A 16,707-nucleotide genomic window follows, 5' to 3' on the forward strand; every position below is an offset into this window, starting at 1 on the left:
ATAACAGAGGTCGGAGTTTGGAATTTTGTGTCTTGAGGACCTGGGAAAGGATCGATTGGGAAGTAGGAGGGGTGGGGAAATGATCTAAAGATATGGACAGATATTGGCCTCCCCCCTCCGATGTCAGTGGCCAAAAATCGAGTCCACTTGCCCCGGTCTGTTTGAGTGGCTGGGTGTCCCGTAACTCGAGCCCTCTTTAAGCCTCCCGAAGCCCCCCAACCCAACCCCTCAGGGGTGGAGAATCCAGGCTCACAAATCCTCCGCATACCCTGGTGGGGCCTGGGGAGCGCAACAAGGGAGTGACGGCATCCAATTTCCCAGGGCCTGAAGGAGGGTGGACCATCCTCTTAATCTTTGCAGGCGGCCTCCTCCTGCCTCCCATGGTGTCTAATCCAGAGTCTCACTCCTTACCCTCCCCCATCCAGTCCTCAGTCCTCCACCCCTACTCCAGCACGCACCTTCTCCCACACCTGACCTTTGCAAAAACGCTGATTTGGTAATTTGATCCCGTGCCTGGCTGCTGTCAAAAGCAAAAAAGTAGAGTTTGGGGAGGAAGGGCAAGGAGAGGAAAAAGGATAGATGGCTGACTAAAGTCCTTACCCTAGACCCTAGCCCCAGCCCCTAGTACCTACCCAACCCCTGCTCCAGCCTCCACCCTCAACACTAACTTGCCAGAGCCTCACTCAACCCAAGCCCAGTCCCTCACCTCAGGATTCTCTGCTTTTGCCCGTGGATACAACAGAATTCGGGGCAGAGAGGAGTAGGAAGCCCTGATGTCTTTTCTCTGTCTTCCTGGTTCTCTCTGGGAGCTTGAGGACTCCCAGGGGGTACTGCATAAGGGGAAGTGGGAATCCCGGGGTCTGAGGGGTGACAGAAACTACCTGTCTGGTCTGCAGGACAAGCGCCACTCTGCGACTCTCTGCAGTGACGCAGCCTGGAGTCCTGGCCAGGATGGGGGTTAGAGGGGATGATGGGGTACAGCATGAGAGAAAGGGACAGAGATCCAGAGCCAGGGAAGAGACTGAAGGACAGTGGGCCAGAGTCCCAAAGAAGTGCGAGCAGAAACCCACAGAGAGGGGGAGAGACTCAAGGGGGAGAAAAAGACTCGGGGTGGGGGGTTAGAGAACCGTGGAGGGAACGGACAGAAAGAGAAAGAGCAGAAAGAAAGTTGAGGGAGGGAGACAAGGGAAGGGGGAAAATACAGGGAGTGAGGTGAGATAACAAGAATGAGGGAGACAGATCCAGATGAATGGGCAGAGATCCAGAGAATGGGAGAACAAAGCCTGGGGTGGGGTGGGGGCAGTGTAGGACAGAGACACAGAGAGGAGGGACGGAGACCCAGAGAGAAAGACAAATTCCTGAGGAAAAGGTACAAAGACCAAGAGAAAGACTGGGGTTGGACGTACCGAAATAAGGTGGTGGGAGAGGATACTGAGGCTTAGAAGAGAGGCAAAGACTCAGAAGGAGGGAGGCTGATTCAGAGAACAATGGGACAGCGATCCGAAGGGAGGGAGACTTAGAAAAGAGGGGCCAGAGTCTCAGAGGGGTGAGAGCAGAGACGGGAGGACAAATACTCAGAGAAAGGAGATAAAAAGAAACAGTAGTAGTAGGAGCGGGGGTGGGTGGGGAGGCGATACCAACCAGCCGCCGCACCTGCAGAGGAAGGCGGCGGGCCAGGGACCGAGCAGCTAGAAGCCCGCTGCTCCTGACCCGCCCCTACCGCTACCACCCGCACTACCTCCTCCCGCCGCAGCCCCAGGGGCAGCAGCTCACTAAGCCCCAGCCCCAGCGCCTGCGCTTTGACACCCGGCGGGTTGGCCAGTTTAGAGGGCGGGGCCGGGCCCGCTAAGGGACAAACGGCCTAGTCTGGCCCCGCCCCACTCTCCGTCTCTCACTTCCCAACAGAACTCTGATATCACAACCCGTTCTATTTCCTATTGCCGCCCCCCTGCAATTGCCTCAGCCTAGAGGCGGACGTCCCCAAACTACGGCCCGCGGGCCGCATGCGGCCCCCTGAGGCCATTTATCCGGCCCCCACCGCACTTCAGGAAGGGGTACCTCTTTCATTGGTGGTCAGTGAGAGGAGCACTGTATGTGGCGGCCCTCCAATGGTCTGAGAGACAGTGAACTGGCCCCCTGTGTAAAAAGTTTGGGGACCCCTGGTAGACTATGCTTCCTGGCGCTTTGGTTTCTCCCCTCTTCCTTCCATAGGGCTCCGTCTTCACCAGTCCTCCCGTTTTTTGGATTTCCTGTTTGCAGTCTGCCGTTATCTAGACTTCGTACCTTTCCCCTCACTAGTCGGAAGTTCTCGTCCCTCCATGTCCCCACTGACCCTTAGGACACTCTCCCAGGTGGCTCTCTGGTTCCCAAGACTCCCCGTTCCAGGTCTCCCGTACCCTCCACACAGACTGGAAATTTAGTACTCTTTGCAGGTCGCTTAGCATCCCCATCTCCCATTCTTTACCCTCTCTTAGTCCCGCCCCGCCCAGCTTAGCCTGGTTGCTTTCAAGCCCCTTAAAGCCTCGCTCCTCCCTAAGTCTCACTTCTCATAGCTCATTCAAGATGTTTTCTACCATTCGTAGACCCCACCCACCTTCCTCAGTCCCGCCCCACCCATTTTGACACTAATTCTCCTGGTCTAGCCCCATCTAATCAGGTCAAGCTTGCAGCCCGGTCCCCACCTTTCTTTACCTTGCCCCGACCGCTGGTCTTAGTCAGACGCTCTGTTTTCCAGGCCCCACTCATTTTCGCCCCTTCTCACTGGGTCTCAGTCCCTGGAACCCTTGCCCTGTCACCTTTTAGTCCAGCCTAGTGCCATTTAGTGCTCTCCAGCTCCAGCTCCCGCCCTCGTTTAGTCCCGCCCCCTCTCCCAGACCAATTAGACTGATTCTAGTACTCTTGGACTCCGCCTCTTTTTAAGATCCGCCCTTCCCTATCCAAACCTTGGTAGAAGCCCAATCTCGCGGTCTCCCTGTTCTTCACCCGGTCCTGCTTATCCGCTCTTTAGGTCCGAGCCCGCGATCCTGCTCTGTCCAATCAGAATGGTTTACTCCATTGTAGCCCCGCCCCTAGCTCCGCCCTTCACGGCCAGTCATGCCTCTAATAAGTTGGACGAGTCCCTTTTCTCTGCCTCGCCTTGTCCTTTTTTCAGTTTAATCAAATCTCATTCTTATATCTAACCCCATCTCCGCCGTTCTTCTTGTGCTGCCAAGCCAGGTAACATTAGCGACGCGTCCCGCCTCCTTAAACACCTCACCACGCCCCTCTCTCAGAAAGATCCAATCGGGGTGTTTCATCTGCTGCTCCGTCACGTTCAGCAGCTAGGCAATGTTAAGAGTCCCAGCCCTTCTCTCTGCTTCAACTCCGCCCCACTACTCCACAGGCCAATCACTTCAGTTACTCCCCTACTTACGCCACGCCCCCTTATTATCGTTATTTATCCACCCAATCCTTTTTGTCTCTGCCCCTGAAGCCCCGCCCAACAAGGCCACGCCCTCAATCCCCGCCCCCCGTCCAATGCTGAGCTCAGTCTGCGTCTCCTCCTTCCGCGGACGCCAGGGGGCTAGCAAGCAGCAGCTGGCGCCGCCGCTGCAGCCGCCGGACTCCTCTCCGCCGCTGCCCCCGCCGCCGCCGCCGCTGCAGCAGCAGCAGCAGCAGCAGCAGGCTGCTCAGCCCGGCCCTGCCGCGTCCCCGGCGGGCCCCCCGACATCCCGCGGGCCCGGGGACCGGCGCGCCGAGCCATGCCCCGGGCTGCCGGCGGCGGCCATGGGGCGGCACGGCGGCGGCGGTGGCGACAGCGGCAAGATCGTGATCAACGTGGGCGGCGTGCGCCATGAGACGTACCGGTCGACGCTGCGCACCCTGCCGGGGACGCGGCTGGCCGGACTGACGGAGCCTGAGGCGGCGGCACGCTTTGATTACGACCCTGGTACTGACGAGTTCTTCTTCGACCGGCACCCGGGTGTCTTCGCCTACGTGCTCAACTACTACCGCACTGGCAAGCTGCACTGCCCGGCTGACGTGTGCGGGCCGCTCTTCGAGGAGGAGCTCGGCTTCTGGGGCATCGACGAGACCGACGTGGAGGCCTGCTGCTGGATGACCTACCGGCAGCACCGCGATGCTGAGGAGGCGCTCGACTCCTTCGAGGCGCCCGACTCTGCGGGCGCCGCCAACGCTGCCAACGCCGCAGGAGCCCAAGATGCGGGCCTGGACGATGAGGCGGGCGCGGGCGGCGGTGGCCTGGACGGCGCGGGCGGCGAACTCAAGCGCCTTTGCTTCCAGGACGCGGGTGGCGGCGCCGGAGGACCGCCAGGGGGCGCGGGCGGAGCGGGCGGCACGTGGTGGCGCCGCTGGCAGCCTCGCGTGTGGGCGCTCTTCGAGGACCCCTACTCGTCACGGGCAGCCAGGGTGAGCGCAATGTCGAAGCCCCCCCCCCCCCATTATTCTCCTCCATACACTCGGAGCTCCCCTTCCCAACCCTCAGAATCTTGTGGCCGGTCTAGCCTCTTCTGGTCTCTCTCTGCCTCCGTGACTCTTAGAAGCCTCTCACCCCACCCCCGATTCTTCCTCACTCCATGGAACACACCCCCGTCTCCCGGCCATCCTCAGATCCTCAGAAGACTTTTCTCCAACCTTTACGGTCCCCCATATCCCTTCAAACTTCACCCCACTTCTCTAGGTCACCCTAGATAAACCCTTAGAAACTTCCTCCTGGAATCTTCTGAACAACGTCACCCCGCCATTCCCGGATCCCTTGGAGATCCTCAGAAGACCTTCCCCCAACCCTCAGCCATCCGAACCCCTCTAACTCCTCACCTCTCTTGGCCACCCTCAGACCCTTTGAGGACACCTCCCCAGGCCTCATTTTCTTGGACCATCCCAGACCCTTAGAAGACATCCTTGCCTCAAAGTGTCCCAAGCCCCGTGAAAACTGCCTCCCTTTCCCCACTCCCTGCAGACCCCACCCCAAGCTTTCTCTCAAGCCTTTAGTTCCTCAGGCTCTCCCAACAGCTTCTTGCTTCCTTTTCCCTTTGCCCTTCTCCCTGACCTGCCCTCCAAGTTTGAGTTCTGGCTATTTTTGAATCCCCCTGTTTCTTCTGCCCTCAGAGTCTCAGAAGATACCCCCCCACCCCAATTTCAGAGCCTTCTGGGCTTCTCCGAACCTGTCCTGGGACATCTTTCCTCCTGGGACCCTCTGTGTTCAAGTCGCTTCCTACATTCTCCATGCCAACTACCACCCCAAGGACTTTCCCCACAAAGCTAGACTTTCCCAGAGCCTTTCACACTCCTCAATTTCTTCTGAGCCCTCATTATATGCTTGTCCTTTCACAACCTCCCATATGCTCTACAGAATTGCTTCCTCCTCACCCATAGATTCTCCCAGCTTCTCTTTTCCATCCTTCAAATTGCACAGCGTACCCTCTTTCTCTGGGACAAGCTCCCTGACCCCCAGCCTCTCAGCCCCTTTCCCAGTAGGTAAATGACGTTTTCCTGCTCCAGAACTTTACCTAACCTTAATCGTTGGGACTTTTCTCAAGTTATCAGCCCAAAGACTTCCTTCCCAAAATAGCTGCCAGTTCTTTCTCCCCTGTCTTGGTATCTTTCCACTGGCCCCCAGCCTCGCCTGCCCCCCTTTCCCAAGCCTCCTCCCACACTCAGTCCAAAGGCCTGGACTGAGCTCCTAGCTTCTCCCCCACCCCAAGGTGAGCCAAAGAGCGCGCAGCCTCCGGCCCTATCTCCCTTGAAATTCCAGATCCCCCTAGCTCCCTTTATCTTCCTTCCAAAACTTTTTTAACTTCAAACATTCATAACTTTCTAGGCAAATAACTACCCTTCTTCCAAGTTCTCCCTTGAACCTCTTCCTCCTCCTAACTTCCTGCCGTGTTGGAAGGGAGGAGGGCAGTTCAAAACGGGGGAAATTAGAAAGATGGAAAGAGTAGTGACTCTAGGGACCCCTCCTAGACTCCTGGGGACCCAAACACCCTGAGGAACCGGTTCGGCCCCCTCCCCCCACCGTGCCGCGTCCTGAGCCCGGAAGGACGCGGAGCCGCAGTGCCGCATTCACGCTGGGGGAGGGAGTAAGCGGGAGGGGGGCCCCGGAGGCACCGCATAAAGTTTGGTCCCCGGGAAGCGCTGAGTTGGCGAGATTTGGGGTTGGGTGGGGGGAGGTGGGGAGGACGAGGTACAGAAGGGACATGGCCCTAGATGCCCCCTCAGGCTTCTGAATGGCCCTTTTTCCTCCATGGCCTGGGGCACCGTTCCCTTTTGCGACCCCATTGAAGGGTGCTGAGGTGAGGCTAGAGGTCCGGGACAGCTACAGGGGGTCACTCATTTTACTCCACAAAATTTTTTTTGAGTGTTCACGGCGTGCCAATCACTTTCCAGCCTCCAAGTAAGATAGCGTGGTAGAGTTGGGAGCTGAGGCTAAAATGAGAAGTGGAGGGTCGGGCCCTATCCCCCTTCACTCCCCTTCCCGGTAATCTCTCCTTTCCTTCTTACAGGGACTTCATGCCCTCCTACTACTCCTGCTTTTGAACTTTCTCGGGGCAAGGGGTTAAATCAGTCCCGATGCTGTCCAGCTTCTACAGCTGCGCACTGCGGCGGAGCCCACCTTCCTTTCTGTGTGCTGGGATGGAAGGAGTTTAATCTAGCTCCGGGCCCGCGGCCTCCCGCTGTGAAAGGATGGCACTGCGGCTGCGCGCAGCCGGCTCGGATGCGGCCCTGAAGGGGTTAAAACAGCTCCCAGCCGCTGCGGCTGCGCACTGCGGCGGGGGAACTGTCCGCGGTGCTGGCCGCCGCGCGCCCCGCCCCCTGGTCCGGCCGGCCCACCCCCACTGCGGTGCCGCAGCCTGCGCGGTGCGCCCGGCTGGGAGCGGGCGGGGGAAGCTCCAGGCATGCGCTCTGCGGCGGCCTGTGGCCTCTTAAACCACTGCGGAGAAACGAAGAGGGGGGTGGGGCAGAGAAGGCGGGAGCCGACCCCCAGTCCACCCCAAGGTTTAGGGTCCTTTTTGCAGCCTCACTTTGGACTCCCTCTCTGCTCTGCACCCCAGGCCCTTCCACCTCCTCTATCCATCTGAAAACCTCCTCGTTGCCTCAACATTAATTCCTTTCCCTCTCCAAGGACTAACCTCACTGCTTCCCCTCTACATATTTGATAAAGCCCACTGTCATCTTTAGAGGCTTGATCCATTCCCCTTTCCAAGATCTTGACCCCACCCCCGGCCTTCCTCAAGGCTGTCATCAAACTACAACGTTGTTTGGTGGGACTCTGGTCATTCCCCATCCTGAAATAACCAGGCAGGTCCCCATCCCCAATTCTCTGCATCTCCTAACGGCCCCCTCGCCTTTCTTTGGCCCTCAATTGCCTCATCTTCCCAGGTCCAAGCCCCTGACCCTCCCTTCCCCTTGGGAGCCTTAAAGCCCCATCTCTTCATCCCTATCCCTATCGCTCTCCCTTTTTGGAGACTTGACACTTCACTTCCTTCCCCGTTCAGGACTAATACACCCTCCTCCCTTGTGTGGTTCCATCCCAGGCCCCGTCCTCCCTGGGCTATGGCCTCACCTTCTGGGGCTTTGGCCTCACCTTCAGCCTTCTCACTTTTCTGGGGCTCAGACTTTGGCACCAAGGTCCTTAAATCCTGGCTCCTTTCTGAGGCCCTGACCTTGTCCCCCACTAACTGATGCCCCATACCCTCATAAAAGCTCAGACCTTCCTGAGTTCCAGATACTGGCCAACCACTGTTTCTGCAGCCAGGCCCTTTGTCTACTTAATTAATTCTCACAATAGTGCTGTACAAACTTGAATTAACTCCCCACCCACCTTGGGCCCCTTTTCTCACCTCCAGGCCCACCTCCAAACCCTCTGACACACAGAGCATGTGTGATCTTAGTCTCCCATAGCAGAGCCCAGAGATAGGACACAGAGGACAGGAAGGTGAGGGGAAGTGGTCTAGGAGACAGAGCACAGGGCCAGAAATTGCTGTTCCCAGGACAGAAGTTGTCCATGTACTGGAGCCAGCTCTCTGGAGCTGGGGGAGAGTTGCTTCGGGTCCTCTACCTTCCCTTTGGCTAGCTTTAGTGGGAATGGAGATCAGAGGGAAGCGTTTGGGGCTGGGACAGGAGCCCCTGGGAGGCTCTTGTGGAAATGGCTAGTTGACCAGATGCCTGGGTCACCCTTGTGCCTTCTCTTTCCCACCCTGCCCTGCAGTATGTGGCCTTTGCCTCCCTCTTCTTCATCCTCATCTCCATCACCACCTTCTGCCTGGAGACCCACGAGGGCTTCATCCACATTAGCAACAAGACGGTGACACAGGCTTCCCCGATCCCCGGGGCCCCGCCGGAGAACATCACCAATGTGGAGGTGGAGACGGAGCCCTTCCTGACTTATGTGGAGGGCGTGTGCGTGGTCTGGTTCACCTTTGAGTTCCTCATGCGCATCACCTTCTGCCCGGACAAGGTGGAATTCCTCAAGAGCAGCCTCAACATCATCGACTGTGTGGCCATCCTGCCCTTCTATCTTGAGGTGGGCCTCTCAGGCCTCAGCTCCAAGGCCGCCAAGGACGTGCTGGGCTTCCTGCGGGTTGTCCGCTTCGTGCGTATCCTGCGCATCTTCAAGTTGACGCGCCACTTCGTGGGGCTGCGTGTGCTGGGCCACACGCTCCGTGCCAGCACCAACGAGTTTCTGCTGCTTATCATCTTCCTGGCGCTGGGCGTGCTCATCTTCGCCACCATGATCTACTATGCTGAGCGCATTGGCGCCGACCCCGATGATATCCTGGGCTCCAATCACACCTACTTCAAGAACATCCCCATCGGCTTCTGGTGGGCCGTGGTCACCATGACAACCCTGGGCTATGGAGACATGTACCCCAAGACATGGTCGGGGATGCTGGTTGGGGCGCTGTGTGCCCTGGCAGGGGTGCTCACCATCGCCATGCCTGTGCCCGTCATTGTCAACAACTTTGGCATGTACTATTCTCTGGCCATGGCCAAGCAGAAGCTGCCCAAGAAGAAGAATAAACACATCCCCCGGCCCCCGCAGCCTGGGTCACCCAACTACTGCAAGCCAGACCCGCCCCCACCACCCCCGCCCCACCCTCATCATGGCAGTGGGGGTATCAGCCCCCCACCGCCCATCACTCCACCCTCCATGGGGGTGACTATGGCTGGGGCCTACCCACCGGGGCCCCACACGCACCCCGGGCTGCTCAGGGGGGGAGCGGGTGGACTCGGGATCATGGGGCTGCCCCCTCTGCCAGCCCCTGGGGAGCCTTGCCCGTTGGCTCAGGAAGAAGTGATTGAGATCAACCGGGCAGGTGAGGAGGGGACATGAGGGGGTTGTGGGGGGCACAGGTGGATATGCCTGGGAAGCAGTGGGGAAGTTTCGAGGGGGGCAGGAGGTAGATGCTGAGATTTAGACAGACGGGGTGGCCAGCAACAGAGAGGAGAGAAAAAAGGGAATAGCAATTGCTTAGGCCTGAGAAGTGGCACAGAAATAGATGATGACAGGGACAGATTTCATGTGAAGGACAGTTCCTGGGAGAGACAGACTTGCAAGTGAATTACTCAGGAAGACACAGGGAGAGGGTCTCCCATGTGCGTCACCAGGTGGCCAGAGACAAGAAGTCAGGAGATGGTTGCAGCATCTGAGCTTCCCAGAGAAAACCTTGATTCCAAAGGCCACAGAGTTTGAAACCAAGAGATTGTCACTGAAAAGGGAGATAGAGAGGATGCGGGGGTGGAGAGTGGGGGGGTCAGCAGCAGAGAGTTCAGGTTTGAATAACTGAGACAAGAGAGGAAATGACTTAAAACTAAAAACTAAGAGTGAAAGAGTGGCTAGGAGAGACAGTCCCAGAGGGTAAAAAGGCCATGGGACTCAGGGCCCAGTCTCTGGCTCTGCAGAGAGGGGTCTGAGGGCGGTTCAGAGAGATGTTGCCAGGAGGACTGAGGTGAAGCCAGGGAGATAGTAGGACAGTTGGCTGAGCCTATGTGTGTCCCTTCCTGCAGGGGAGTCTGTACCTCCAGGCAGTGACTGGGGTGTTAGTCTGGGAGGAGGGAGAGGCTGGTGGGCCCCACCCCCATGTCTTAAGTAGGTCAAGAAAGGGAGCTGGGCCACCTGGCCCCCATCTTACTCCCTTAGCCACTGACCCAGTTTCATACCAATTAAAAATAGCTCGAGTCAGAGCCTAGGGGACCCCCCCTCCCCCTCCCTCATCTGTCACCTTCTAACCCTTTCCAACTGTGTCCTCTTCAGCACCCAACACCCATTCCTAAGCAAGCACCTCCCAGCCCTCTACATCCCTCCAGCCATCTACCCCAACCCGGTACCCCACCAACCCAAGGCCTTGCCTCAGGCCTGCCCCACTCAGTTCACTTCAACCACCTGCACCACCCAATGCTGTGTCCCAGCTCTCTTCCCAACCACCTGTTCCCCATGTCTCCCTCCATCTCCAAATGCCCCAGGCCTGCGCCTCCCAGCACTTAACACCTGGCCTGACTAGCACTTCCTAGCACTCAACGCCCTCCTCTGCGCCTCCATCAACACTGCCCCCTAACCACACTCCCCTCCCATCTTGTCCTTCCCAACACCCAACATCCTTTCCTAGTGGCCCGCTCCCCAAACCCACCAGCCATGCCCCCTAACACCCTGCTCCCAGTTGAGCCTTTCCTGTCACCTCTGACACCCTGCCCTTTAGACATTTGCTTCCAACACCCAAGTCCGCAACACCCGCTCCTTACTAGTCTTGCCCCCAACATGAGTTTCCACACCTCACTCTGCTGTATCTCTGTCTGACCCTGGGGGTGCAGACCCCCGCCCTAATGGGGACCCAGCAGCAGCTGCGCTTGCCCATGAGGACTGCCCGGCCATCGACCAGCCCGCTATGTCCCCGGAAGACAAGAGCCCCATCACTCCTGGGAGCCGGGGCCGCTACAGCAGGGACCGGGCCTGTTTCCTCCTCACTGACTACGCCCCTTCCCCTGATGGCTCCATCCGGAAAGGTGAGGTGCCCTCCACTGGCCCCCTGGGACCCACCCTCTCTCGCCTCCCTCAGGGGAGGGGGGAGAGGGGGATGGGGAGGAGGTGCCGGACTTCCCTTCTCCCATCCCCTGGCCCCAAATCTCATCCCTCTCAGAACTCCCTCCCCCAAGTTTCCTCACCACTGACCCTTCACCTGTCTTTATTCCATCTCCATTTCCCCCACCCCGACTCTCTGGCCTCTTCCCCCACCCCCAGCCACCGGTGCTCCCCCACTGCCCCCCCCAGACTGGCGTAAGCCAGGCCCCCCAAGCTTCTTGCCCGACCTCAACGCCAACGCTGCAGCCTGGATATCCCCCTAGTGGACGAACCCCCTCCCCCCAGGGTAAGTAGCCCCTGTCATCTGATCATCCCCCTCTTGACTAATCCCTCTGAGAACATGCAGCCCCCCTGACCGAGACTCCTGCCCCTTCACCGTGAAGAGCTCCCTCCAATTAACCTTCAGTTCTGACATTGACCCTACACCCACCTGCCCAGGACTTGCCCTGCCGCTCACTAACCCCTTAGAACTAACCCCAACCCTCCCCACCATGTGCCTGACCTTCCTCCCTGCCCTCACGACTGACCCCATCCTCACCCCCATCGGCATCTCTCTCCCTGCCTCCCCTTTTGGTTTTTAAAATAATTCAAACAAGAAAACGGGGTGCACACCCAGGACACTCTTCAGGGTGCAAGATGGGATGAGAAAGACTCAGCCACCCATTAGTCACTTGTGTTGGCCGGCTTCTAGAACACCCACAGGTGCACTGCATGGGGAATTCATCAGTGTACAGAATTGACCCTCCTCTCCTTGGAGCTCTCAGTTTGGTGGGAGGGGCAGACACCATGGAGAAAGCCACTATTTGAAGCAATGTGCAGATAAGGAGGTGGCACAGGGTCATAATCACCCCCCCCCCAGATAGGAGGAAGTGATAGAAAAGGCTTTCTGAAAGAATTGATAACTGATAGAGTTATCCTGACGGCCAGTGAGGAAGTGATCCCATTAGACAGTAGTGACCAGAGTGACAAGCCAAGCAAATGTCTACCAGGAGACTAGGCTGGTAGACAGCCATGAGGCAGGAAGGAGGGCCAGGCTGAGGGGATGGGAGCCCTCCAGGGGCCTGGGGAGAGCAGGTCCCCTCTGGGCCCTGGGGGACAGACTGGAGGGAGAGGCTGGAGGTCCTGAGCCTGAGTCAGGGCTGTGGGGATGGAGAGGAAGGAAGGAGGCCTAGTCAGGGAACAGGAGGGAAAGGGTTGGGGACCAGCCCTGCATAGGGGGGGGCAGGGACAGAGTGAAGAGAGAGTTGTTAGTCAATGAATCATTCAGCAAACAGAACCAAGCACTTACCACAGGCCAGGATTTAACGTATCTTTTGTAATCCTCACAACCACCCTAGCTGTTTGCATCTACTTATCCATTCATTCATTCAGCAACTAATTATTGAGGGTGCAGTCCAGGGCAAGAATCTGCCATCACATGGGTTGCCACACTGCAGCCCATGGGCCAACTCCTCCAGCCAGCTGTTTTGTAAATAAAACTTTACTGGGATCTAGCCACTGCTATGTTACAACAGTGGAATAGAATAGTTGTGACATAGACCATGTAGTCCCCAGAGCCCTGGTTGGAGGAAGTAGAAAGCACTCTGGTCACTTCAAGTGAGTGGAAGGGCTTTTTGAGGTGAAAGGGCCAGCCAGGCAGAAGGAACAGCAAGTGCAAAGGTCCTGAGGTCCTGAGGTGTAGAGCTTGGCTTTTTAGAGTAATAGCAAGGAAGGAAGGAGCTGAGCAGCTGAAGGGAGAAGGGTGCCAGCCAGTCTGTGCAGAAGGATCAGGAGGGTATTTTTGTCCCTGGGGAGGCTGGGTTGATCTTAAAAGTGATAGAGAGCCACCTGAAGGAATTTGATCCATCTCTTACTCATTCAACAAACATCTGTGGAATCTTCCTTAGAAATACAAGGTGATACATTCTACATCCCGGTCCACAGCCCAAGGGGATGCTGGAGCACGTCTTGGGAAGCCGAAGGAGATAGCCTTGTCTAAGCCCCCTTGTTCTATAGAAGTTCAGGGAGGGCTATCGCTGACCCCAGGTCACACAGTAGACTGGATGAGAACCCAGAGGGGACTGTCAGGCTCTTGTTCTGTCCCTCCACCTCTCCTAGTTGCAACCACCCCCTCTCCATACCATCTCCCATTTTCATCTCATTACCAGCCCCTTCCCCGCTCCCACCTGACCCTTCTTCCTGCTTGCACCCAGTCCTGTCCCCACCCTTTGTCCCCCACCCCAAGGTCTGGATGGGCCCCTTGGAACTGAGGGGCAGAGGGAGTGGGGAGGACCTGGGACTGTGGGTGAGGGTGGGCTGGGGGAGGAGGTGGCTGGTGGGAAGTCTCTGCTTCTCTTGCCTCTGATGCCAAAATCCATTCATTGAACTCAAATAATGGCTGGAGCTGATGGGTCTGACTGAATCCTGGACCACCCCCCCACCCCTTCCCTTCCTCACTTTCCGTTTCTCCTTCCTCCATGACCCTCACTCCACTATTGCTCTGCTCCCAAGACCCTTCCTCCTGGTTTGTCCCCCACCTGACCCATGACCACTCCCTTCTCCATCTTCCCTCACCAGCCGCCTGAGTCTGACACCTGACACGTGTTCCCCCTTACTCCCCAGCCTTCTCCCTCCTCCCTTCTCCCCTTACCCCCAACCCCAGACACCCCGGAAGCTCCTTCCATATTTGATGTTTCTGGCCGCCCCCATTTCACTGCTCCCCTCCCCCGGAAAACACCAGAGAGGAGGAAGAGATCCCGCGTTTCTCCAACCCCCAACAGTGAGGCTGTGTTGGGGGGATCCCTGTGACCACCCTCCCCCCGCCATGACTCTGTGTATTTCTGTCCCCAGCTCTTGTCACCGCCTGAGACCTCGTGAGACCCTCGGTCCCCCCTGTCCCTCCCCCCCAGGTTAGCATTGGGGAATGGCTGGGAAGGGGTGTCCCCCAGACAGTGGGCTCCCAACCCCCTTAGGCTCTCCCTCATGTGTTTGAGATGTTGTCCAGACAGACCCTTTGGCACTACCTAGCAAAGCCCCAGACACTGGCAGAAACCTTAGGACATCCCCAAGTGTTCAGGAAACCACACATGTGCTTCTGGATCTTAGATCCCAGTGGCTATCAAGACACTGCTAGAACCTTCCCATCAGGGGGTACCCATTGAAAGACCCCCATCCCTGAAAGATACCCTGCCATGACCTTCAGCTGAGCCTTGCCCCCTCAGACTGCTCTGGAGCAATTCTCCAGCCCCATGGGGCACTGCCTGCTTTTGCTCCATCCATTCAGCCCCTCACAGCTCCCTTCCTCCTTCCGGACATCTAGGCGAGCCGGTGGCAGCCCTGCCAGTTCCCTCCCAGTCCTCCCCAGGCTGCTCCCCCATATGCCTTCCACCTGAGCTCCAACCCATGCCCCTGCTGCCACCATCTGCCTTGCTGCCCCCACCTTTTTTTGCCTCAGATGAGAGGGGGCCAATGGGGGAAGGGGAGGGGGGCCGGGCTGTGTGGGGATGGGGCGGGGGAGGCTCGGCGGGGCCACCCCGCCTCCTAACCCTGAGTCTCTTCCCCCCTCCCCATGTCTGAACCTTTCTTCTTGATGCGACTGACTGTCCGATTTGTTCACTTCTCTCTCTCTCCATCTCCTTGGTCCGCCTCTGTCCATCTCTCTGCCTCTTACCCTCTGTCTTTTTGTGTCTTGGTGTCTGACCGTCTCTCTGTTGTTCTCACCGTCTCCATCTCGTCTTCTCTCTCTGTCTTGCTTTTCCTGACTGTCTTTCTCCATCCGGTATCCTTTCTGTCTGTCTCTTTCCTGCCTCCCTCTCTCTGTCTTGGGGTCTCTGTCTATGGGACCCACTCCCCCGCACCCCCCGCTCCATGCTTCCTCCCCGTGTCTCTGCCCCTCCCCCCAGGTTACGAGAAATCCCGCAGTTTGAGCAGCATCGCGGGCCTGAGCGGGGTGTCTCTGCGCCTTGCGCCCCTTGCCACCCCCCCTGGCTCTCCCAGGGCCACCCGCCGCGCTCCCCCAACCCTGCCCTCTATCCTCTAGCACCCCCTCCCTCTGTGGGGGGGGTCTCGGGGGTGACAGGGAAGAAGGTCAAAGGAGCTAGGGTGGGGGGGTGGGAGAAAGGGTTTTTTAAAAATCCAAAAGTCAATAATATGCAACGGAGACTATGATGCCAGCAGACACCCCCGGGCCCCTCAATCCCACCTGGGCCCCAGGATGGAGGGGGAGGGGCCAAAGCCCATACCCCCAACTCTCCGCCCCCCCAAATAAAGCCTTCTCAGGTCTCCATGAGCCATAGGACACCCCCTTCCCATCAACTTGTGTAAATACGTCCAAATTATGCCACTTACATTTGGGGCACCTCCCCCCTACTCTGCATGTCTCCCCCAACCTGGACCCCTCCCCCCAACTCCACTTCAGCAATAAGCGCCAGGGGCTGCATGCTACGTGGTTGAGGGAAGGGGTACTCTGGGAAAGGGCAGGGACCTCAAGGGGGTCAGGCTGGCCTTTAAGCCACAGGAGGGTCTCCTAGCCTCCTACCCTTCACCTCAGGAGGGCAACTTATCATGCACTGAGTTTAAAAAAATAATCAGTGACAATGTGGGGGCAGGAGGAACAGTCGCCGGAGCCAAAAACTCCAGCTGAGCTCAGATGGTAGAAGGGGGTACGCTGCGGACAGCTGCTCCTTCAGCCTTTAGGAGGATCCCTCTGGTGAATTGCAGCCTTTCACTCTTCCCCCCCCCCCACCCAGGGATCTGCTAGCCTCTGTTCTTGCTGCATGGACTCAGACCTCCCATCCCAGAACTCCTGGGATGGTCTGGCCCTAGCACACAAAATTCCCCAACACCCACTCCAGATTCCCAGGACATGAGACCTGCACCCAGAACTCCTAACACTGACCCTGGCATCCCGCATCCCCCAAACCCACACACACTCCTGTAACTTAACCTCTGCACACAGATGCTGCCCCCAAGCCCTCCCATCACCACCCACTCCCTGGAGTGCATCCCGGCACCTCTCAATCCTCCAAGAGGTGACCCAGCCCTGCAGCTCACTTTCAGCCTTTGGGATGCTCCAAAACCTTCCCAGTCTCAGACATCTGGATACCCCCAAATCCTCAGGCCTCAACCCCACCAGACACCCCCACATCTCTGACATCAGACATCCACCTCAGGTTCCCCTGCCGCTAGAATTTCCCAGATGGGCCCAACCTGTCTGTAATTCCAGGGAACCTGACCTCTCCAGGGCACCCCCTTTCTTATGCTCAACCCTGCCCCCCAACAGCGTCTTCCCTTAAAAAGGTACCTAAAAGGTACCCTCTTCGTGGACACCAGTGTTCCCCGGAGGGTCGTGTTTGTGCCTCTGCGGACATGCTGAGGTTTGAGGCAGCGCAAGGGAAGATTTTGTCTCTTATGAAAGTTTTTATCTTTCATGGCACTTTGCACCTAGGCGGGTAAGTCCAGATACTACTGGTTGACCAGGACACCGTTTATTTAGGTTATAAGTATTTCCATTTAGGGACTGTGCCTGAGTGGAGGGACACTGGAGCTTAGGAAACGACAGCCTACCCACCTGGGTTGGAACTCCAGCCCGTGTTCCCCGGCGTTCCTCGCCACGCCACGCCCACGGGTGGAAAATCACTTCTCATATTCCATCC

The 16,707-nt window shown here is 57.7% G+C and overlaps 1 protein-coding gene across 6 annotated transcripts; it reads left to right on the forward strand.

The window, feature by feature from the left end:
• Window positions 1–3,516: 3,516 nt before the first annotated feature.
• On the forward strand, window positions 3,517–15,143 carry KCNC3 (potassium voltage-gated channel subfamily C member 3). Of its 6 annotated transcripts, none has more exons than XM_066271457.1 (5): window positions 3,517–4,407; window positions 8,207–9,314; window positions 10,807–10,998; window positions 11,234–11,360; window positions 14,956–15,021. In XM_066271457.1, the coding sequence occupies exons 1-4, from the start codon at window positions 3,517–3,519 to the stop codon at window positions 11,335–11,337; spliced, it is 2,295 nt and encodes a 764-aa protein (XP_066127554.1). In that variant the 3' UTR covers window positions 11,338–11,360; window positions 14,956–15,021. The 6 variants fall into 6 exon arrangements, with proteins under 6 accessions (XP_066127554.1, XP_066127557.1, XP_066127553.1 ...); XM_066271460.1 differs by lacking the exon at window positions 11,234–11,360 and adding an exon at window positions 13,904–13,962 and having other exon boundaries at window positions 14,956–14,974; XM_066271456.1 differs by lacking the exon at window positions 14,956–15,021 and adding an exon at window positions 13,904–14,500.
• Window positions 15,144–16,707: the final 1,564 nt, after the last annotated feature.

Source organism: Saccopteryx bilineata, chromosome 3 (genome assembly GCF_036850765.1).
Source record: "Saccopteryx bilineata isolate mSacBil1 chromosome 3, mSacBil1_pri_phased_curated, whole genome shotgun sequence".
NCBI classification, from domain to species: domain Eukaryota; kingdom Metazoa; phylum Chordata; class Mammalia; order Chiroptera; family Emballonuridae; genus Saccopteryx; species Saccopteryx bilineata.